Below are 25,026 nucleotides of genomic sequence, written 5' to 3'. Positions count from 1 at the left end.
CGCTCTGCTGCAGGCGGCCCAGTGTTTCGTTAGTTCGAATCCTGGGCGCGGACATGGCACTGCTCATCAGACCACGCTGAGGCAGCATCCCACATGCCACAACTAGAAGAACCTACAACGAAGAATGCACAACTATGTACCGGGGGGCTTTGGGGAGAAAAAGGAAAAAATAAAATATTTAAAAAAAAAAAAAGTGGAAGGGATGTTTAATATTTTTTGTATCTTTTCCCAATCTGTATTTTCTCAGTGAATATTGATAACACATTTTATTTGCAATCAAAAAAGTAATAAAGGTTTGAGAGCTGGCTCCATGGCCAAGTGGCTAAGTTTGCACACTCCGCTTTGGCGGCCCAGGGTTTTGCCAGTTCTGATACTGGGCGTGGACATGGCACCGCTCATCAGGCCATGCTGAGGTGGTGTCCCACACAGCACAACCAGAGGCACTCACAAATAGAATATACAACTATGTACTGGGGCTCTTTGGGGAGAAGAAGAGAAAAAAAAAAGAAGACTGGCAACAGATGTTAGCTCAGGTGCCAATCTTTAAAAAAAAACCTCTAGGGGGAGCAATTGAGGGAAATTTTCAACTTAAAAAAAAAAAGTAAAGGTTTAACGAAATGCACAAGACGCTTGCTCAGCTTTCTCCAGGGAAGAGACACTCTCAACAAATACGGATCTTTGTACAGTTCTAGCTGCCTCCTCATAGGGGCGGGTTGGATTCTTGCCTGAGAGAGGGAACTAAAAACAAAGTTTATTTGGACTGCAAACAGAGGACCCCAGGAGTCAAGCTGTGCTTTGGAGGGAGGCGAGCCTGCTGTGCCCCATCGCAGAGGGCCTGACGCACACACTCCAGGGGCTGGATTTGATCAGGTTGCGGCTGCCGTAGTGCCTGACCCCAGGCAAATGAGTTCTATGTGTATGTGTGCTTCAGCCTTATTGAAAGTGTTGAAAAGCCATATCCGACAGATTCCAGGAATCCTTGCAGTAACTTCCCCGACGCAGGGCACAGAAGGCAGCCTGGTCCTTATGAGCTGCTGAGGTCAATTTTCTTCCACCTAAACATGTCCCGTTGTTTGGGCCATGTCGATGAAAATAATCCATAACCAATCTATAAATGAAAATTTGGGTGAGTTTATTCTGAGCTTAAATTTTAGGATTATAACCCGGGAGAGTCTTTCCACAAAGAAACAGAGCACTCCAAAGAAGTGGGGGTATACAGGATGGTTATATACCCTCAAAGAGTATGTTTCACATATGATTGAAATGTCCCTTTTACAATAGTCACGAGGCTGCTCTGTCAGCACAGCAATTGATGGAAACAGCAGATAGGCCTGCTGTCTCGGTGAACACCGCGGGGTGGCAGGTGTGTTGCCTTGGGCTGGGAGGTCACAGATGAGTGCTGCAATCAGTTCCCAGCCTACAGAAAGATGCTTAATCTTTAAGGAGATGCCAATGTTGGGAGGGGGAGGGAAGTTGCACCTTTATCTCAAGGGCCTTTGCTCTTGCCATAGGGAATCTCTAAAGCAGATATACATTGCGTGCTCAACGGCCGCGGTCAGGTCCTTTTGGAAAGACAAGGTCAGGCCGAATTAGGTTTACACAAAATGGCTTCTTCATATACTCCAATATATCCTATTACTTGCCATTTTTATTTGTCAGCCAGCAGGATTCCTATTGGCTGAATCCTCTTCAGACAGTGATAACTGGAGGAAACCAATGGTATTAGGTGTCTGATAACACCTTTAAGAGATGGAGGCCCCCAAAGCTTAGATTCTTTACTCACCCTCATTGAAGAGATTATATTCCCTGTCAAGAGAGTAGTCAACCCAGGCTCACTCTGATTTCAAAGATCACAATATTCTATAAATGGTGGTGTAATGCCTTTCAGCAAAAATGCCAAACACTTTTTGAATTCTCTTCTTGAACTTTATTCTTATCCCTAAGTGTAATTTGCTAATTCTGCAATTAATCTTAAACATTCCTGATGGCTTTAAATGTGTTAATATTTAGAATCATTGACAACAGTGCCCAGCATATGTATGTTAGTTATCAGTAGTATTTTCCATATAAACACATTTACATACCAGTTATTTGTTTCAGAAAAAGAAAGGTCTCTAAAAGTAACTGGCTTTCTAGTGAAAACTGGCTTTCTTCTTAGGGCTGGTAAAAGAGTTGAAAGCTTCCTACTTGGGTGGGACTCTCAATTCATGACTTTTATCCTAACAGGCCCCACTTTGGGAGGTAACCCAGCCCAACTCCTGCTGGGTAATTACTATACAGGTCCCCACGCAGCATCTTCCCTGTTCTTGATCATCTCCGGAGGCTGCCCCAAAGTACTGGCTTTGATCCGTGTGCCCATATCTCTTTCTGATCCAAATTCTTTTTCTGAGTCCTGAGTTTCCCTGAATTGCTGTACTTTCAAGAAAATCTTCAGGAAAGGCACAACATATCTGTTACAGGAAAGAGGACACCACTCTCTCACTGCCCTAAACTTCATGACCAACCGAGTGACATTTCCAGGAGTCCACCCTGGACCACTCAATCTCTATGCCTTTGCTTATGCTGTTCCTTCTTTCTGGAAGAAGCTCTCCTCCTAACTTCCATCTAGAAAATTAGGCCCATTTCCCTGAACCCTAGTCATACCACCCCCTCCATGAAGACTTCTTTGATAGCCCCTTCCAAAGAAACTAAATGTAATACCTTCCTTCTCTGAATAAGCATGCTTCCTTACGTGTGACTCCCATTGCATCTTCCCCACTGTGCAGCTGCTTAGCACAAGTCCCTGTAGCTTTTCCAGAGGAGTCAAAGAGCAAAGGTCAGAGCAAAGATCGAGAGCTGTCCAACTGAGTTTGAATCCTGAATTCATTTCTATGTGACTTTTGATGAATGATTTAACCTCTCTGTGCTTTAGATTCCTCATCTGTTAAAATAAAGATAAAAATAACACCCACTCATAAGGCGGCGGTTAGAGTAAAGTAAGACCATACTATAGTATGCTCCAAGAAGGGGTATGATATAGCAGTAAAGGGCAAAGACTCAAGGACTGAGTCTGGTTGGGTTCAGATCCCAGCTCTATCAACTTATTATCTGTGTGACTTTGGACATGTTGCCTAACTCCTCTCTGCCCTAATTTCCTTACCCTAAGAGATAGGTGAAAAAAATGGTAACTACTTTATAGGTTTATATTGACAGTTAACGTAACACATGCAAACATAAGAGAACATAGTAAGCCCCACAAGTATTATGATTTATTATAAGGTCAAGGCCAAGCTAAGCTTTTAGTTCATGGCAACCACTTAAATAGCACTTCTTGTTATCATTCGCATTCATGAATGCCTATAGTATGACTCTTAGATGTCGCTCTGCTTGGATAACTTTGAAGTATAGGGTTAGGAGAGAAAGAGAGAGACAAATAAGAGAGCAAGCAAAAGAGAGAGATCTAATGTCCCTTCCTCTTCTCCTTTCTGATTCAATTTTGTCAAGAGTTATCCCTCCGATGAGAATGTTCTTGCCTGTGAAGCTGGACCCAAATCTATGGGTTCTATTTGGCGCATGGGACATGCTAACCCACAGGCTGCCCGTGTGTCCTAATAGACACTGAGTATTACAAAAGACCTTTCCACGGTAATGGCAGTGGAATGCGGAGCGTGGCTCACTATTCTTAATTACTTTCTTGCTGTTCCACCCTCACAGCCATCCTAGAACTTTAAGCTTCTATTTTTCACCTGTATTCTGAATTTAATAATCCTTCCTTTCAATCTACTCTGCAAGTAATTCAGGGATTTCATACCTAGGTCTCCATCTTTGTAAAACTGAAGTAACTAAGTAATGAAAGAATCAGCCTTATAATGGAAACTCATGCTCTTAGGAAACCAGTTCCTCGACTTCTTGGACCTTTTCCTCTTACTGTTTATTTTACATTTCAAAGGAGGGATGTGTCTGTTTTCAGACTTGAAATCTATTGGTTTTGCCTTCACTCCTATTTTATTCTTAGCTCTGGACATTTTTCTCCTATCTTCCAACTCCATCCTACTCCAGCTTGCTGCCAATCTCAAAACTTAAGGGCATTAGCACAAATAAAATTTCTAGTTCTGTTCTCTTAAGATTATTGTTTTTCTTAGAGAAAATATTGTTTACATTGTTTGCATTGCATAAATTGTTCACTTGTTTATACTCCCCAGCTGACAACACCATGGTGCTTCTTTTAAAACATTGTCAAAACATTATTGCAATTTTTGAACTTCAGGTACCACAGAAGTCTAGGGTTTGAAAGATCAGAAAGAGAGCAGGTCCATTTCTCTGGTTCGGGCATGTTTAAATACCTTTAGCGTTAGAGGATAACTGGACACCATCCAATGCAATCTTCTGACTTTTCAGATAAGGAAACAAAGACTCAAAGAGGGGACCTGGGAAACTAAACATCTATAGTTAAGAAATGGTTCTCAATAATGGGTGGTTTTGACTCACAAGGGTTTTGACTCACAAGGACTAGCAATGTCCAGATAGATTTTTAGCTGTCACAACATGAGAGGTGTTGCTAGCATCTAGTAGATAAAGGCCAACGGTGCTGTTAAACATCCTACAATGCACAGGAGAGCCCCCTCAACTAAGAATTATCCAGCCCAAAATGTCATTAGTACTCAGGCTTAGAAATTCTGATCTAGAGAGAACATCCTTGCTTTAGAAATCCTTTTAACATCTCATGGCAACATATATCCATGATCATTGTATAAGACTCTCATAATCCAAATTAAACTCATATCCTGTGTCCTGGAAGTAGACAAGAAGTCTACTGGTTCCCATTTCACCAGCTTCCTTGGTAATCTCTTTAAAGTTTCATGACTAAGATTACAAATAGTCTTATTTCTGTGTCAATGTTGAGGCAGTGAGGAAGTATCTATATCAGGGAGATTTAGGAGAAAGGAAGATTTTATTTCTAGGTTATATTTTGGGGTTGATCATGAACAGCCATACTCAATCCATTCATGGGTGACTGAGGAGTGCCTGAGGAGTGTTAGAATCCAAAAATTGATTTGTTATGGTAACTGGCAATGACTGCCAGTGGTAAATGAGATTTCAAATGAATGATAAAATGAGGATCTAATTTGGAAGTAAACCTGTGGGTTTGTTTCAACAGCCTCTTTTAGGATGTCATTGCACAAAACTAAAACATAAATTGACAAACCCATGAATTCTTTTCTATGATTGAATATATACCTGGAAAAGAAATCTTCTAAGAAATGTTGTCACTAGATCTTGCCATTAGCTGATCTGAGGGGAAAAGTCAGAAGGAATCAACCAAAATCAAGAGATGCCAGAATTTGACGAAAATGTTTAAAATAAAAGTGGCCCTTTCATTTATATTCTGTCTTCCTTCCTACACTGAGCTGCCCATTCATTCAGCTTAAATGTACTCTATATATATGGTTAAACTAAAAAGCCCAAGTGGAAATACAACCTCTCACATTGACCATGAGCAAGGGGTCAAGGCCAGCCAAGTTTTAAGTTGGTGAATGATATTTTGTAATATCAATCCCATAACATTTTTTAAAAACACCTGACCCAGCAATTGCCCTTTGGCACTCCAACCTCTTGGTTGAAAACATGGGTGGTGGGTGGGGAAAAGTTTATACATGAAGATCTTCTTCCTAGCGTTGCATAAAACAGCCAGAAGTTAGGAAGCAACCTAAATATTTAACAATTTTAAGTAAATTGTAGTGTAGTAAATATAATGTTGGGAAAAAATGCAATTGTTAGAAGCATGAAGTCTTCAGAAAAATGTGGGAAATTCTTAAGATATAATGTTAATTAAAAAATGAATAATCCACAAATATATGTACTGATTGATGACAAGCCTGCAAAAGATGCGCACGTGATCAAAGTCTAGAAGGAAACATCAAAGTGACAAAAGCAATGGTAGACATAAGTTCATTCATTTATGGGCATACTGATTTTTAACTATTTTTCCCTGAACTTTTCTTTAAGTTAGAAAAAAAAATTTATATGTAAATATACATTTACATATATATATAGCAGAGCCCCTTTCTTCAGTCAAAATAATACCAAACATACAAATTTGCATTAGCAAGTTAACAGCAATAAAGAATCCGATTATAAGAATATTGGAGTGCTCAGAAGAATAAGCGTTAGAATTTAAATTAGGCTGCAGTGAGGATAAGGTCAGTTATGGTGAAGCGGTAATAAATGCCAGTTAGAAAATCCCCTCATAAGGTTAAAGCAGCAATTTCACATTCTCTTCTATTAATGGTCTATCACAAAATTAAGAATTTCTCAGAATTGGCCACAGGGTTTATCTGTCAAACCAAACTGTGCTTCTCAGTTTTTTCGGTAACATCCAAATAAGTAGTTAGTTTCCCTGCCTTGCTTCACTTCCTGAGGTATATGATCATCTCTTCCCTCACGCATGCCCACAAGATGATTTCCCTTCTTCCATTTACTATCTTGTATCCAGTCCAGAAACCTGGGAGTCATCCTAGACTTCTCCCTCTTCTTCATCCCTCACTACCTCAACCAGCCCATTATCAGCTCTGGTCAATTCCACCTCCTGAGTATCTCTTGAATCCGTCTTCCTTGCATCCTTCCAAAACTTCTGCCCTCCTTCCAACCATGGACTATTACAATCGCCTTCTGACTGGTCCCTAGTCCCATCCAGCACACAGCTGTTAAAAGACAGCTATGATCCAATTACTTCTCTCCTTAAGTCATATTAATGGACACCTATTATCTTTGAAAATAAACTCTATCCTCCTTAGGATGGCTCAAAAAGCTCTTTTTACCTGACCATTGCAGGCTTCTACTACAATTCTCCCTTAAGTGCCCCCAAATCGAGTCATTTTACTGAATGGAACACATTTTTCTCAATACAATTAGATGGAGTTGGAGAAAACAGAAATATCAGCTTTCTCATTCTAAGCATTATAGTAATTTTAACATAATCTAATATCATTTACGTCTGTAACAGTCATAGTTCACATTTTAATCATATTACATTACCAGTAAGTAAAATCCCTAAATATTTTTTATAAACCTTCTTATACTTGGGTGATTTCTTTTTGTTTTAACCAAATGCCAAATTTCCCAATTATGCACATGAAATTCCTGTTTTGATATTTTGCCCAGGATTCCATTTTGCTAAGATCTTTTAAGACACACATTTTTCCGTGGAACACAATAACTGCTTGTCCCAGCTTTGTGACACCTGAAAATTTCATCAACACGATGCAACATGATGTCACTGAGGAACACAGAACTTAGTCTGTTCTAATTCTAATCCCAAAGCTGACAAGTTCTCAAGCATTTGGAATGCCACTTAAATTTTCCCAAACTGGGTTTTCACATCAGTAGGTTGAGTACAGCAATATACAAGGGAGATGATAGTTAGGATGATCATGATGGTGAAGATGAGGATTAGCCAGTATTTTGTGTCAGACACTATATTAAATGCTTTACATACAACTATGCTGAGGAAGGTATAATTATTATCCTTATTTTTCTGATAACTACACTTAAAGTTATAAAGAATAAATAATTTATCCAAAATACAGTCAATGAATGATGGAGACAGCATATAGAAATGCTAAAGGCCACATAAAATAGATTATCTTCATTCTTTGCTCGAGTCATCCATTGTTCAACAGACAATTGTTTATTTCACCGATCCTCTACTAATGGGAACTAAGGTTGTTTCCACTTTTTCATCATTAACAAGTAATGACATCCTGGTACACGTACCTTTGTGCACTTCTGGAATTAAATTCCTAGAAGTTGAACTTTAGGATCAAAGATCATGAACATTTTTGTTGAATGTTGTCAATGTGTGCTATAACTTTTATAATTAAAAGCACACGCACAAAAATCTTGGGAATTGTAGAGGACATACCTTAGGTGCAGATTCCCTTGGTGATATCAGCTCCTGGACCCCCAGGGGTGAGCTTTGCCTTAGGTGCCACCAATTCTGCACAGGCCCTCTCAGTTCCACACCCCGGGGTTGACCAGTTGCACGCTTAAGAGGGCTTCCTTCATTGTTGCTACTATATAGCCAGGCCAACTAGCTTCGAATCCTGAGTTTCTGGCTTCTCCCACCATTTCCAGACTTGGATGAGTGGCTGTAGAAGGGGCCAGGTGGTGCAACCTGAATGTGTGAGTTTAATTCTCTGGGAACACACTTTGACTAACAGGAAACAGGAAGTGGGGCTGTGTGCAGAAGGCAGATAAGTCTCTCCTTCTTCCTTCTCAACAACTCCTCCGAGAATTTGTTCTACATCCAGCCTATCCAGACACATCCCACAAAGCTGAGCAGACCTACCTGACTGCTCCGACCAGCACAATAACGCAACACTTTGCCTTACTTTCCATCTCACTCTAGCTCATTTTCCTTATCTCTCATTTCCACTTTCTCCCACGCTTGGTCTATGGTGGTTTTCTGGCTCACCTGAGAGAATAAAGTTTATGAAAGTGTTTTATAAATTATAAATCACTATGTAAAGGGCAAGTATTTTTATTACTGTGGTTTTTGTGGTTTTCAGGAATACTTGGGGGTATATAGCCAGAAATTCATTTCATAAAATCATCAAGATTACTCTATTTACATTTCATTACTCACTATCAATCTAAGAGGCATTTTGAAACATTTTTGATCTTTCCGCTTCTTTGTTTGCCTTCAGAGAGGCGTAGTTAACTACAAGCTCCATGGAAACGCCAACAGTACATTTCAGTGTGTTCCTAAGGAGGCCATGCTGGACTTACAAGGAGTAGGATAACGTACTTGAGTATCCCAGTGCACGCAAATTCAGCATAACGCACACCCCAGTGTGGAATTGCACAGTGAGATTTAGAAATACGAATGAGACAGAAGGAGCACAAAAGAAAACTAGGATGAAATAAAAATCAAGAACTCCCTGATCCTACCCTACTTGCAAAAAATTACCTTCTACTTTACCAGATAAGTTACCCTTTTGCAATTTCACAAAAAATTAACTTGTGGATAATTCATATTCAACTCAACCAGCATCTAGTGAAGGCCTAAATTATCTCCTTCTGTGTTCTCTTATAATATCCAGTTGTTTTCATATGACTCTCTGCTGTTATTACTTACTTAATTAACTGCCTTTTTGGCTGGACTATAAACTCTGGGAGAGTAGGAAGCTGTCAATTCCACTTTCTGTCATATTCTTGGCACCTAACATATTGTCTGGATTTTTTTTAAATGTTTATTGAATGATGAATGAAAGAAAGAATGAATGAAGAATGAAGATGAATTGACTACACATCTTGCCTTCACTAAGTGTTTTTAGTTTTCTATATCTATCTCCAGTCATAAGCTTCAGCTTAAAACAAAGCAGAGACCTAATAAATAGGTATTAACTAATTAGTGAAACAATTATAAATTTATGTAAAAATGTCTAATGCTTACCTTCTAACAACATGGTTCAAAGTATTCTAATATGTTCCCTTCTCATTTACATTCAGGCATATAAAGGCATAAAAAGAGAATTATTGCTTAGTTTTAGAAATAGAAATCCTTAATCCATTGGAGTGAAAATATGGTAAAGAATATTAAAAAATTAGCTGGAAGAATAGAACTATCACCTGCCCCTCACAGTCAAAGAGGGCATTGTCGTCTGGGGTCCACTCCATTTCATAGAGAGAGAAAAACCTGGGGCTAAGTCTTTCATAGCCTCGACTCTGCCTTTCTCAGCACATGTGTAAGGAGATGCTCCTCCAAGGAACTCAGTCATGCACCAAGAACCAAACAAATGCATCTCAGGGTTGGCCAGTCCTTTTCCCCTATGCTCTAAGCTAAATAAAACCCTCGATGAAATCAATCCTTCCTTTGGTTTTATATCTGTTCCTTTAGGGTGTCTGGCTTATTGCATTTGCACTGATCACATGGGAAGACTAAGATTTACAGAGATACACCATCTTTTCTTCTTCTTGATCCTTTGAAACCAAATTATTTTTAAAGGATCAGAGGTCATTTGAGGCTCATTGGATTATCCCTCATTATTTTTGACACAATGAACCATTTTTACAACGGGTATTTAAAATTCATAGCTCCCAGGGCGTCAGTAATCCCAGGAAAGGCCCCTGCTGGCCAGCTTATTAGCATCTCTGCCTCTTGATTTTTATTTAATTCCTTTTCATATTCTATCATAATGCTGACAGACACTATAGATTTGAGTGCTACAGAAGGAGGGCAATATTTCATTACAGCATTAAGCCTGCAGTGAGTTAATAAACAGCTCACAATGTGCTTTGAGATCACTTACAAAGAAGCTAAAAAAAAAAAAAGAAAGAAAGAACACCAAGGCAACTCGTGTTGAATCAAAGTTAGTAAGAAAGGAAAGGGTATTGGTATGAATGGTCCAAATCATGGTTCCTACTAAAATGAGAGATTACTATCTGGATTTCGTATTTGTATCTACAAAGGAATGAAGTAGCATTCCAATGACAAAACAAGCATTTGCAAAACTGTTCTTTTCTAAGTCCTAGAGAGGGAAAGCTTGCTGGAAAATATGGGTGTGGGAGAGAAAAAAAAAAAACCACAAACTCATCTGGCATTAAAATAATAGTACACATGCTGGGCCAGAGGTGTAGAGGTTAAGTTCGCTTAACTCCACTTTGGCGGCCTGGGTTCACAGGTTTGGATTTCAGGCACAGACCTACACCACTCATCAAGCCATAATGTGGTGGTGACTACATACAAAGCAGAGGAAGATGGGCATAGATGTTAGCTCAGGGCCAATCTTCTTCACCAAAAAAAAAAAAAAAAGTTTTCACAGTTCAACAAAACATCTCATATGGGGTATTACTTTCAACTTTTAAATCACATTCCCATACAGCATCTTATTCTAGCTCATAAAAATCATGGGAACGATGTCCTTGCCATAACCCAAAAGTTAGAGCCCCCTAGCTTTCCTTTCTTGACCCCTAATCCTTTCTCATCTCCCTGCCAACCAAGGGTGCTGTAATTCAGTGCTTCTCAAACTTGCCTGGAGCACCCATCACCTAGGAATCTTGATAAAATGTAGATCCTGATGCAGTAGGTGGAGCCTGAGATTCTGCATTTCTAACACATCCCGGGTGAAGTTGATGCTGCTGCTCGTGAGTCTAAACAACCACCTGTGTGCAGCCGCATCCTGAAAAGATTAGTGTCGTCCAGAACCGCAGAAGATTTAGACTGAAGTTACTCCGATACACACTTAAAGAGATGCATCCTTGTTCTTGTGCTAATTGATAAGTAGGCAGAAACAGTCAGCGATTTACAGACTCCATTCGATTTCCACAAAGTCAAGACAAGCACTTTGAGAGCTGATTTAAGAGCAGGAACAAGGAGGCTGTGAAGGGCCCTCCAGAGATCGCCCTTCAATAAACTAAGGCATGAGCTCCATATCTTTTTGGGGGGTCTCCCACCCTTTTAAGAATATCTTAAAAACTACAGATACTTTCCCCAGAAAAATGTACACATAGGTAAACAAACAATTTTCTATATAATTATATCTGTTCTTAGACTCTTTCGTTCTACAAGCAATTTAAGAAATCTTGACCTGGGGGTATCCCAGGAGCCAGAAAGAACAAAAACAAAACCATCTTTAGACTCTCGCTGGGATTCTGATAGTTTTTAAATACAACTCTTGTGGGAGAACTAAGCCGATGACCCAAAAGCACAGATGAAACACATGTACACACACAAAAAAAGGCGGGGTGGGGGGGGGGGGGGGCAGGGAATTTGAGACGATGACAAAAGCCACAGAAAATTCTCTATAGCCCAAAGTGGATCAGGAGCAAGAGAGCAAAAACAGAGACTACAGACTAGTTTCAAAACCATCTTGCCTCGTACATCGGGGTATCCTGCCTCATCTCTCAGTGACTGGCCTCTGGGCTCTGAATTGGCAGGGGCGCTGGATGAAATGCAGATTCCTGGGCCAAATGGATCAGATGGAGACATGGTTCAGAAATCTGCATCATATAAGATCCCTAGGTAATTCTCACGCACATTAAGATTTGAGAATGCTATTCCTCAGATTGCATTAATGAAATTAAGACATCCCCCCAACTCCATTCAAAGCTCTGAGTTATGTTCCAATATGAGGCTGCTCATAGAACGAGGAAATGACTTCCAAGAGAATAGTGACCCAAAACTTACTCTTGAGTTGTGCTCATGATTTTAATAGGCTTTTAAATTCAGCAGTCTTTGAGGAATTTAAATCTGTTCCCTGTCCTGCCCTCCGCTCCTCATGCTTTCCTTACTCTTCTTCTGGAAGGAGGCTCACAAATTCCCCTTCCCTTTTCTAAGACCTCACCTATGAATTGGCCATAATATAAATTAGACTGCACAGGAAGTCTGATAGACAGAATAAAGGGTAGATAATGAGGAAATGTCTAGACAATACAGACAGAAGTTGCTTTGATATAGCTAATTTAATAAATATAGGTATATGGATATCAGACTCTATAGAAGCCAAATCTATGGTTCTCAACCCTGGCTTCACATTAAAGTTAATAAAATCACAGAGACCTAATTTCCAACCCTAATGGTTCTAATTAAGAAGGTCGGAATAAGACAATTTTGGATAAGAGTGGAAGTCTAAATGTCTTTGTTTAAAATAAAAGAAAACCACTATTGAAAATTATTACGTACAACCAATAATAATACAAATAATAAACAAGTGTTGAGGGTTTACTATGAAAACAGTGACAAATCTTTTACAGGCAGTAGCTCATTCAGTCTTTACAGCATCTCCGTGAAGTAGGAACCGTGAGGGACACCATTTTTACAGCTAAAACTCATAGAGGTAACCATCTCAAGGTCATGATTGTTAAACACAGATCTCTCCTTGGACCCCTCTGTCTGACACAGGCACCCACACTAAACAATAAGCTATGTCCCCTGTATGAGTCAATGATTGAGAACCGCTGGGCTGTAAGTATGTATGTGTATACCTGTATGATATACTTGTGTGTGTGGTAGAGAGAGAAAGAACGTGTGTGTACCCTGGGATACAGGTGATTCTGCAGCTTAGGACACTTGGGGGAAGAGGTATCTGCAAGTAAAGACCACACAAGTCCAAAGAGCTGTGTGAGAGCAGCAGTTCTCTAATGGGAAAGGAGAGAAGTCACCAGGAAGTGCAATGAGTAAGGAAGCAACGCAGGAGAGTGCCTAATACAAACTTAAGCTGGTTGTTTGACTGAAGACTAACTCTGCTCCCCCCATTTCCCCTGATAGCAAGCTGCCACTTCATAGGTATTACATTCCTCCAAACCCTCTTCGTTTACTTTGAAAAGGTGAAAAAAGAAAATAAGTCAGCATAGGATGAGGTGGGGGGAATGTGATGGATAGAACAAAGACTCCTGACAACAAACTAATTGGTGCTAAAAACAGAATACTTTCTCCCTAGAAAAATGCACATACCCAGAATACACTGCAGATGACTTTTAGGGGTTTCACAATCACGCTGGGTTGCCCAGTCTAGGTGAGCCATAAGCCCCGTGGATACCCAGCAAAGGCAGCCTCTGTCAGGCATAATGTAGCATAGACCATGCTCATCTCTTAGTTCTAACTAGGTCTTCCTGTTATAAACAAGAAACCTATTGCTGCAGATCTACTAAGTGGCAGCCAAGAGCAGTAGCTTGTCTCTTATTTCCAAAGCCCAGAGCTCCTTTCACCAATGACGTTCTGCTAGGCAGAAAGCATGGGAGTAAAAGCAAAGATTCCAGTGCTGACCTGCCTGGGTTCAAATCCTGGTTCTAAAACTTACTAGCTGTGTGACCTTGAGGAAGTTATTAAGCTCTCTGCCTAAGCGTTCCCATTTGTAAAATAAAGTGATGATGATGATAAAATAGACACTGCCTTGCTTTGTCGTGCAGCAGCAAAGATGAAGTAATTTAATACAAGCCCAAGACTTAAACACAGAAAATACCATAGATTTGTTTATTATCATTATTATTACTTTAAGGGCATTGTATATTATAACATTTGAGCAGCATTAATCAGCATTCATTATACACGTCATGACTCTCAAACTTATCTTCCAAGATCTTCTAAGAAAAATCTAAAACTTCTCATTTTGTTGATCATGAGGTAGAGAGAAAACAAGACCTATTATAATTCACTTGGGGCTTCACAGCATGGCAATATGAAGACAGAAATAAAAACCTCTTTTTGATTCTTGGGTCTACAGATTCTGTACCTTCTTGCCTAACTCAGTGTTCTAGGTTGCATAATGTCTCCTCAAAATTCATGTCCTGCCCAGAACCTCAGAATATGACCTTATTTGGAAACAAGGTCTTTGCAGATGTAGTTAAAATGACATCATATTGGAGTAGGGTGGGCCCTAAATCCAACATGACTGACGTCCTCATAAGAGGAGAGGAGACACAGAGACAAAGGCACACAAGTGGAGAAGGCCGTTTGACAACAAAGGAAGAGACTGGAACGATGCCTCTATAAGCCAAGGAATGCCAAAGATTTCTGATAACACCAGATGCTAAGAGAAAGGCACGGGACAGATTCTCCCCCTGGAGACTTTAGACAGAATGCCGTGCTGCCAACACGCATTTTGGACTCATAGCCTGCAGCACTGTGAGAGAATAAATTTATGTGGCCACGGGAAACTAATACACCCAACCTCCTTTCTGGACTGCAGCTGTAGTAGAGCACTGGTGCAAGAGTCCCTGAACCAAGCTGCAGTTGCTAATTCTCCACGGGGGCCTCATTCCCTGAACAGCTGAGGTGAGCAGAATGTGAATGAGACGTCCCTGGGAGCCTCGAAAGCCGAGTTCAGATGATTTTGTTTTTCCTATGAAATTCATCTCTATCAAACCACATTCAACAGCTTAAGGGCTTAGTTCCAACGTTTATGTTTTCTAATCTAGGCCTTTTTGAAATACTGTTAAACGTTGCTTTGCAGGATTTTTAGAGTGCTTGCCGGGACACCTGTGAGTGGTGAGGAACGCAGAATCAGGCAGAGAAGGAAGTTGAATGGCAACACAATTGCACCAGAGACTCCAGCCAACACTATAGGGAGCTGTGGAGCTGGAATGGCCTTCTGCAGTTTTCCCAACTGAGACTAGGAGGTCAGGCCTTTGGACCCGCACATGGACGAGCCGTCAGATACAAGCTGCTCGCGTGGAGGAGCCATAGCTTTGCTCAAGGCAGCTTCCATCAGCTACAGACAATTTCTGGTGATGGACACAGCTCTGAGCAGCTGGGAAAATGAGTGCCTGGGTCCTGAAGAGGGATCTAGAAGGTGCATTGCTGCATCTCCCATGTGTACGGTGGAAGTCTTTCTGTCTAATCATCATCTGTTATTAGAATGTGGCCACGTGAGATTCTACACCTGGACTAGAATTGCCTTACTCTGGGAAAGAATCCATTAGATGCTCTCAAATCATGTATATAGTGACAAGTCAGAGAGGTCTCAGCATTGCATTCTTATGCATTTCCCTCTGTCATCCACACATTTTCCATTTCCCCCCATTGCAACGACGCTTAAAATCTCCATTTTAGAATGGCTTCTAATCACATTTGGACCATGATGATTTCTTCTCCTTTTCTAGTTATCCATGGACAGAGAGGATAATCATCTGACTCTCCCTGGAAATCACCATTCATTCATTTGTTCATTTAACTTAATTTATTCATTCATGCATCAGTTATCATGTACTTTTAATACCTCCTTTATACTAAACTAGGTATTGAATATAAAAAAGAACAAATGAGATTGTAAAAGGCCTTACATGTCACAATAAGGAGTTGGATTTTCTCTACATGTAATGAAGACACTTGGAAGGATTACGGGCAGTACTGTGACTTGAATAGCTTTGGGTTATTGAAAGATCCCTCTGTTGTGGTGGGAAGGATGGATTGCTGAGGATCCACAATACAAGGGAGGCAGTTTGCAGGTAGGGAATTTAAATACCTGTTGAGTCACTCTTCAAACCTCAGCTGAGTCACCCATCTTCAGCCCTTTCTCTGACTCAGAACCAATTTACCATCCCACAAGTCAGCAGCATTGCCAAGGAGCATGTCAACAGCCTGCTTGGGTGGGAGTATTCACATGATCCTCCTAAGCCACAAGCAGCGCACAGGGCCAAGTCACATGCCTTTGTATGTGCAAACACACCATGTACGTGACCCCAGGTCACAAGCACTCAGTGTGAAGCACACATCTGTCCACATAGACAGGACGCCTCTAAAAAATGAGCCCCCAAAGGATGCATCATTGCATTTTAGCTTTCTCCCTCAATAGCCTCAATAGCTTTGGGGCAGTCCCTAATAAGGAAAGGAAATCTCTCATTGGGTGTGACTTGCATATTAAATACAAATTATGGCTCTAAGCATATAACCTAGCAGCAAAGACTATATCCCAAAGAAACAAAAGCAGGAGAAATTTTTTTTAAATTAGCCAACTATAGACTGGAAAATAGAAGAGAAAAATATCATATTATTAATAATAATTTGAAGGTAATGGTGTGTGTTCTTTAATGCAGTTCCAACATAAATGTCACTGTAAGAAATGATATTTCATTTCAATACTAACAAATCAGGTACTTAGTGTGCACGGGGAGAAATGATTGGAACTACTTGAAAGCCATGTTAACCAGAGAAACTGCAAAAATATTTATATTCTTATGAAGGAAGGAAGGAATGCCCCTCGTGGGTGTATTTAAGTATCCTCCATCTTTTGGATAAATGGTAATGCTAAACAAAAACTGGAAAGATGACCTTAGAATAATAACCTCAGGACCCAACTGGGATTCAGCTTCTCATTGTACAAAAATCATTTGCAATATGTTCAGGATGGAAACTTCTATACTGCTTTATAGCTCATAGACCTCACTATCTACCTCAAACGAAAATCGCCAAAACACCCAACTCTGGGCTGGCTTCCTTCCCCTGGGGTGGGCTCCCCCCCATATGTAAAATTACTCCCCATCCTCTTGCTCACTGTCTGCAATTCTGCTCATTTACTCAACAGTGTTTGTAAGGACAGAAAAACAAAGAGAAGAAGAAAAACCATCCATTTGGAGAGGCGTTTTATATAGAGAATGGGATTGTTAAAGCAAAACCAGGTCTGGCACCATCATGGCTTTCTCAAGCCAGTCCTTCCCCATACTTTCTTACAGAGAGCCCATGCAAAGGTCACGTGGAAAATTTCACAGGGCAAATGCTGGGCTGATATCTGAAAGCCATCCCATAGGGCAAGCCTCTTTCATTCTTTGTCATTTTCAGCAGCCACTGTGTAAGCTACATGGATGATGGAGAATTGGTGAGGGCCTGAACCTATGAGTCATTTACTTTCCAAACAACAGCTCCAAAGGACTTTGAGTTTCCAGTTGATTTATCATGAATGGCACTGATACTTATGTGACCAGAAGCTGTTAACCTGAATTGGTGCTTGGAGAAATGAAGTCAATGAAAGTCACCAACCCAATAAATCTGTGAGGGATGCATGGAGTTATCTTTTGAACATGTGACTGGCCACTTTCCATCAAGAAGCACACAGCTAGAAAGGCACAAGTCTATATCCACAAGGCCTTAGAGTCACCTTTTAAGCTATTTTTTCCAATCCTCTGGGTTTTGAATGCCAAGAGAGTGAACAGATTCCCAATGATATAACCTCCAAGTACATTCATAGATGCATTCTCTTTTGGCCTCTACAAAAATCTTCTGTATTTGAGAGGAGGGGAATCCTTATTACGATGCCCATTTAATATACACAACATATAGGTTCATAGAGGTATCTTTGGAACTGCTGGTAAATGGAAGAGTGAGGCCTTTTCCTGCCCGATCCCATACCCCTCCAACCATCTCACTCTTCTTATTCTGCATCAACATTAATGTGGGTAAATAAGGATTAATTCAGCCCAATAGGTTATTAATTCAATAATAAAACAATTGTTTCAAGCAACTGTTTAGACTAACTGGCTATTCAACAGAATTAATGGGTAAAAATGGGTGGTTCAGTAGCCCTGTGTCAAAAAAAATCTTTGGCCACGTGGGAAGTTAGATAATGCTCATCACATGTCACTCCTTGTATGCCCTTTGATAGCTAACAGATTTCTACAAGCACAGGACTGTGTAGATGCCAAGTGCTTCCTGGCTGTTCAAGGAGAGAATCAAAGCCAACACAAGGAGCTTTAATGCTGGTGAGGTCCAGGTATTCTCGGGGTTGAATGGAAGTCACCAAGGAATAGTCTGTCAGCTTGCCTAACAAATTTAAAAGAGTCTATTACCCTGGCACTGTCACAATGTCCCTTATTTATGTTCCTCTAGTGGGGGAGTGGGAAGAGCAGCTAGAACAGCCTGCTGTAGCAGCTATCCAGCTGCTCATGCAGTTAATATAGCTGTAGAAAGAATGTGATTTATAGGAGTCCTTTCCCTCAACATGAGAGCATGAATCTTAGACCCACTCATCTTAGGGAGACCCACGTCATGCACACACTTCTATGTGCTCTGGTGACAGCAAGATAACAGAGAGCTTCTGATTTAGATAAGCACAGAAGACGGAGAAACACAATACACATAAGTATTGGCAACATCTATGCACCGACCTACGTTCTTTATGATGCATAGGGCACTAGACCACTTGTTGCAAAAGGTAGCAACAGACTCCCATGCATATAAAGGGCCAGGCAGAGGTTCTATAAAAGCTGGGGGTGCATGTCCAAGGGAGGCTCCCTGCTGCTTGCTTGTGAGGGCAGATGATTGAGAAACCAAATCAGCAGGCATGTGTGAATTGCTTCCAGGATTCAACACAGATTGTGCTGCCAGTGAAGGCAATCATTGAACTAGTTCTTCTGTAAGATCAGGGAGCTGTGCGAGACTCTACTTAGAGACCTCTTCCTCTTTCAGGCAAGAAAGCAGGAATAAGGGGTCTGTGATCGCTCCCCATTATAGCGTATTGCCACATACCAAAAGCATGGGTATCCCACAGCCTCACATACCTGATAGGGGCCCTGGTTGCAGCCGCAGTAGCTGCTCTCCATGGTGTAGCTTCTGGACACCCCCATCTCTCTCCATACCACTACCCGGGCTGTAGAAGCTCGGGATTTTTCCACAAGGAAGCTGCAGCTGCTCATCGTGAACGCTGGTGCTAGCTTATCAAGAATTTTGGGAAGAGTCTACAAGTAAAAAAAAGAAAAGAAAATTAGGATGAGTTGCAGGTGATTTGGGATATGCATCATGAAAAGTAACTCCTCAACATTTATTAAGCATTTCAGTACAGTCATGTGCTGCATAACAACTGTTCGGTCAACAACAGATGGCATATACAATGCTGATCTCATAAGATTAGTACCACATGGCCTATATGACACCTATTTTTGTGTAAGTACATACTATGCTGTTCACACAAAGACAAAACCTCTCAGAACGTGTCCCCATTGTTAAGCAATGCATGATTGTATACCAAACACTTAATATATGCTACCACAAATCTTATATCAACCCTAAGAAATGGATACCCACTGTTTTTATCACTTTAAAGATGAGGAAACTGAGGCTTAGAAAAGTTAGAAAGAAATAGCTTAAGTCCAACTACAAAGTGGCTAGAATCGGATCCAGATGCCAACCTGGCCAATTCCAAAGACCATGGTCTTTCAACTCCATCTTTCTGCATCGCTGTGGACTGAGGTTGCACACATATGTTCAGCCTCATACGTTACTAAGTTGAGCCCCACTGAAAGCCACAGATTGCACAGGGACTCAAAATTTAGAGTGACTCCACCCAGCCTCACTGTTTTCTAGCTCTAACAGTCAAACTAAGAACTGTTCACTTATCTCAGACACTCAGGCCATTAGCGATTCTTGAGCAGGAGCACATAAAATGTTCACTGGTTTCCTGAGAGAGCATAACCACCAAAATGAACTTTTCAGTCTCATGCTCTGATCCACAGATCTGAAGTTAGGCCAATTATAAAATGCCTAAAACTCCATCCTCTCTGGGTCCATATATCCCACTTTCTAGGGTAGAAAAGCTTTATGTGAGACCACTTAATCTCCATTTAGAAGACAACTTCTTCCCTTGCCACTCTGATTGACAGAGGGGGCTTCCAGACACTGGACTTCCCCTGTACCCCAAGGACTATGACTCAGAGTCAACACACCAAGTCTTTGGGTTAGCAGAAATACTACACTTAGACAGCCCAGAACTTTTGCGATATTAACAAGAAGGGTTCTCTCACTTCAGGGTTGACAGGATCTCCACAAACTAGTACATAATATAAAATTATATACATTAGATAACAATCCATGAAGCTTCAGACTTTTGAATGAACTGTAGGGAGAAGGTAGAGAAGCAGAATATATTGATGACAATATGAACTAGGGAATTATTTTTAAAGAAATGCAGTTTTGTTAATTTCTAGAACATTGAGCAAATCTCTTAATATCTCTGGTTCTTACTGTCCCCATGCTTAAAATTACTGTTAATTATATTAATATAAGAATTAATATAATTAATCATTTTACAAATGACATATGATATATAAGGACATATTAACATAATTATTAATATAGTTTACTATGACCTCTAAGTTCCCACAGTCTCCAGACCTACAACATCACTCGAACAAGAGAGCTGAAATGCTAATGTTATCCTCGCTTGAGTTTCTACAATTGCCTCCTAATTAATTTCATCTATCCACTGTTGCCCCTCTCTCCCTGGGTTCTCTCACCTCATTTTCTTTCCTTCAAAATGTTCATCACAATTACAGTTAAATTGTTGTTTGTGTAATTAGTTGTTTATTTTCTATTTCCTCTGCAGCCCAGAAATTCCACGAGGGCAAGTCTGTGTCTTATTCACAGGAACATCTCTGCATGTGAAGCCATGCTGTTCATAGAGGGTACTCCACAACCATTTGCTGAAATAAATAGAATCTGCCAGTCCAGACCCTCAGGGGATGGCTTAAATAGACATAAATAGACTATTTATATAGACGGCAACTAAAGTGACTAAGAATACTTGAAAATGGTTTTAATTTATCAGTGTTTTCACTTGTTGCAAAAGTTTAATCTGACATCATTTAAGTGATCTCTCCTTTCTTACTTAAGTGACCCTGGTTTTCTTAGCTAGTATAGTCCTTGTCCAAAGGAACACATGTTCAAATTACAGTAGTCCCCCCTTAGTGAAGGTTTTGCTTTCCATGGTTTCAGTTACCCACGGTCAATCACGGTCCAAAAACATTAAGTGGAAAACTCCAGAAATAAACAATTTACCATAAGTTTTAAATTGTGCACTGTTCTGAGTAGTGTGATGAAATCTTGGTGCAGTCCCACTCTATCTTGCCCAGGACATGAATCATCTCTTTGTCCAGTGTATCCAGGCTGTATACACTACACACCCATTAGTCACTTAGTAGTTGACTTGGTTATCAGATCCAATGTTTCCGGTATCACAGTGCTTGTGTTCAAATAACCCTTATTTTACTTAATAATGGTTCCAAAGCACAGAGATGCAAAATATAGTGATGCTGGCAACTCGGATATGCCAAAGAGAAGCCAGAAAGTGCTTCCTTTAAGTGGAAAGGTGAAAGTTCTCAACTTCATAAGGAAAAAAAAAATCATATGCTGAGGTGGCTAAAATCTACAGTAAGAATGACTCTTCTATCAGCAAAATGGTGAGGAAGGGAAAAGAAATTCATGCTAGTTTTGCTATCGTACCTCAAATATGTATGCATAAGAGAAATTATATTATATCTAGGGTTTCGTGCTTTCTGCAGTTTCAGGCATCCTCTAGGGGTCTTGCAACATATCCCCGACAGACTGGGGGACCACTGTAATGGCATATCTTGGAGAGACTTACAAGCTATGATCCCTTCACTGGAGCCTGGAGGACGTGAGATTTACAAGGAGCAATCGGAGGACCCCCTTACATCTCCACAGGGACAGTTTATCCATTCATTAAATGATGGACTCCAAAACTATTGCATTTACAGCAAAGTCCTCAGTTGATTTCCCTTTTGATTTCACACAAATTGATCTATGCCAGAGCAAGCAATGAGGATCATGATAGCTGTGATAAGTGGAGATGGTTTGTTTGTCCTGTTTTGTTTTGTAAATGAACAGGAAATAGATGAAATCCACACGGGAACTGACCCACTGGAGCCTTGCTTCAGCGCTCCAGGATCTCCCAGCTTGGGTGGGGAAGAAAGGCTTGGCACATTCAAATCTTTCCTTGCCACTTTCTTGAAGTCTTTAAATGTAATCTAAGTTTCCAAAACTTGAAATTTATAATAAATATATTTTCACTAAATGCTTAAAATGTATTTTACATGCATTCACTCACTTAATCATCACAAGTCTTTGAGATAAGTTTTATTATTATTTTGTAATATAGAGACCAGAAAATTTGTCTTGTTTTCCAGTGTTCTCAGACCTAGTAAGGACAAAGCCAGAACTCAGATGTTCTGATTCAGATCACACTAGTTTAACCATTCAAAAATTGCTTCTTAAATGAGGTATTACTATCCCACAAGAGCGTCAAAGAGGTTTAAATACAATGTCCAATGTGTAATAGGCATCCAATATATCATAATACTATTTATAATTATTATAAACTTATCCCAAGATAAACTCACTTCTTTTTGTGGCTCTTTCTCATCTTCTAAAATTAACCTTCAGGATGCATAGTAAACAGTCTATTCAGGGGCAGAGAGATGCCACTGCAACCCAGAACCCTGCCTGAACACTAAATACTAAGCATCATACAATAAGGGTTAAAGGCAGGAAGAGCAGAGCCAGACAGACCACAGCTAAGAGTCCAGTTCCCCAGACACTTTCTGTGTGACTTCGGATAAGCTACTCAGTCTCTTTGAGACTTAGGCTCCTTATCTGTAAAATGGGAGAATTGGCATCTCCCTATTAGAGTTGTTTCAAGGAATAAATGAGATTATTTATATGTAGGGTGTGGGGGATCAGAATTAGCCACCCCAAAATGTGTCTTTTTGCCTTGCCTTGATTATTTTTAAGAACAAAAGACTCTGAAAGAAACTTTGACCTCTCCTTTAACTGCCTAAAAGAATTTAAGATAGAAGTCCTGTCCCCAGGACAGGCCATCACCATAGATAACTCTGGGTATCCATAGACTTTGGGGAGGATCCTTGCTAAGCCCACTCTTATCAAAGTTCTGTCTACCAAACATTTGTTTTCCATCTCCATGTGAATGGCCTTCCTCCCCTTTGAAGACCCAAACCACCACCCCCAACATCCTCCTTTGTCTTTAGCTGAAGATGGTATTTAAGGCGGTGGCTTTGGCCATTCTAGTGAGTTGCTCAGTTTTCCTGAGTTTCTCCCATGTATACATGTGATAAAGCCTTACTTGATTTTCTCCTGTTATTCTGTCTCATGTCAATTTAATTCTTAGACCAGCCAGAAGGACCTAGAATGGGTAGAGGAATTGTCTTCCTCCCCTACAAGGGGATGACATAGGAGCTGGCACTTAGCATGGTCTCAACACAGACCTGCCAGGGACTTAGAGACTAGTCCAGAAGTGCAGCATGAAGATGAGTCTTCTGCTTGCTCTTTGACACTGAATCCCATCTGTTCAGGAGCAGTGGGGTTGGGTGCAGCCTTAAATTATGGAGAAAGGTTGTTCTGATTTAATAATTCTGGTTTCAAGGCATATTGTAGAAGCCTGAGCTGCATTTTAATTCCTTTGCTTTCTGCTGATTCTTCTCAGCCCTGTCTGGTTTCCTAAATTCAAAGATGGAGCCCTCAAAGATATGACTATGAACTCACTAGACAGCTCGTAGCTCAGAGCTCATTTCCAGGGAGAAGTTCTCTCTACCAAGAAAATCCAAGGTCCTTGTGGTCAACCTGATAGAACTCAAAGTCTTCTCTTTTCTCTGGATTAAGCATGTGGCAAGAGCGTGGTTGGGCTGAGGGGTCAAAAATATGATACTTCATTCACACTATACAGTTTGACTTTGAACAAGTCATCTAACTTCTCTAACCCTGAGCTTTTTCATCAGAAAAGGGGGTAATAATAACCCCACCTTGAGTAAGGTAAGAAAGTGCTTAGCACCCTCAATAAATGTGTGCTATTACTATCATGATTATTGCACTGGTCAGAGTGGACTTTGCTGACGAGTAAAACTTTGCAAGAGAGGGAGGTCATTCTGCTTAAACATTGAATCTTCCAAGATTAAAAAAAAACCTTTTAAGCCTCTCTTTGCATTCTATTTTTCCCTTCCTTTAACTCAGACAACCCCCTTTTTTCTAAGCTCCAAACAAAGACTTATTCTTGAGCTCTGCTTCTGTCTGAGACAATGCACACTTTATAAGATCACTGAGGTCAGAATCTAAAAGTGTGGATTCTGGTGCTCAGCCACATGGGCCCCAAACCCAGTGTTCCTAACTATGTGATTCTGGGCAATTTATTTAATCTCTCTGTGCCCCTCCTCTTACATGTGAAATAAGATGCTATTAAAAGTAGCTATTCATTCAACAAACATTTGTTAAGCAGCATCTATTGCTGTGCACTATTCTAAAATATAGGGTAGTTGGGAAGATTAAATGAGCTAATATATATAGTGTGCCCAGAATAGTGTCTGGCACATGCTTGGCCCTGTATAAGTAGTGTCCCAAATTGTTATCTTTGTAACTCGTGAAAGTGGAAATTCATGAGGAGGGTCAATGCCAGGCAATGTCACTAACAGGAGACACTTGGCAGGCAGTAGTGAAGACCGGATTTCATTGTCTCTTCTCAGTTCTCTGTTATCCACAACTGCCAATTAAAGTTCTTTGAGGCTCAAGTTTTAATTATCACAGAATTCACATCATTTACTTCTTCAGATTTCTCTTGAAGTGAATCTTAAGTTGAAAATCATCTGTGATATACGATTTTCTTTGTGCAGTGTCCTAACACTGCTCATCATATCTACCCCTCAAAAACTTGTCTCTTGAAGACAGCCAGGATCGTCCACCCAACTCTGCACCCGTAGAGACTTAATCAATCCTTTACTGTTACCCATAATAATCCATCCTTCTCTGTTACCCATAAT

General features: G+C 40.4%; 1 protein-coding gene across 1 annotated transcript in view; it reads right to left on the bottom strand.

Annotated features, from left to right (window-relative positions):
- The window catches only part of AGBL1 (AGBL carboxypeptidase 1), a 737,428-nt gene that overhangs the window by 290,452 nt on the left and 421,950 nt on the right, over nt 1-25,026 (bottom strand). The window contains exon 21 of the mRNA XM_046654855.1: nt 18,970-19,146. Within this exon, the coding sequence (XP_046510811.1) occupies nt 18,970-19,146 (177 nt within the window). The remainder of the gene's footprint in view (nt 1-18,969; nt 19,147-25,026) is intronic.

The sequence above is a fragment of the Equus quagga genome, chromosome 2 (assembly GCF_021613505.1).
Source record: "Equus quagga isolate Etosha38 chromosome 2, UCLA_HA_Equagga_1.0, whole genome shotgun sequence".
NCBI lineage: Eukaryota > Metazoa > Chordata > Mammalia > Perissodactyla > Equidae > Equus > Equus quagga.
The sequence above is the reverse complement of the archived record's forward strand: the minus strand, read 5'-3'. Positions and strand labels throughout refer to the sequence as shown.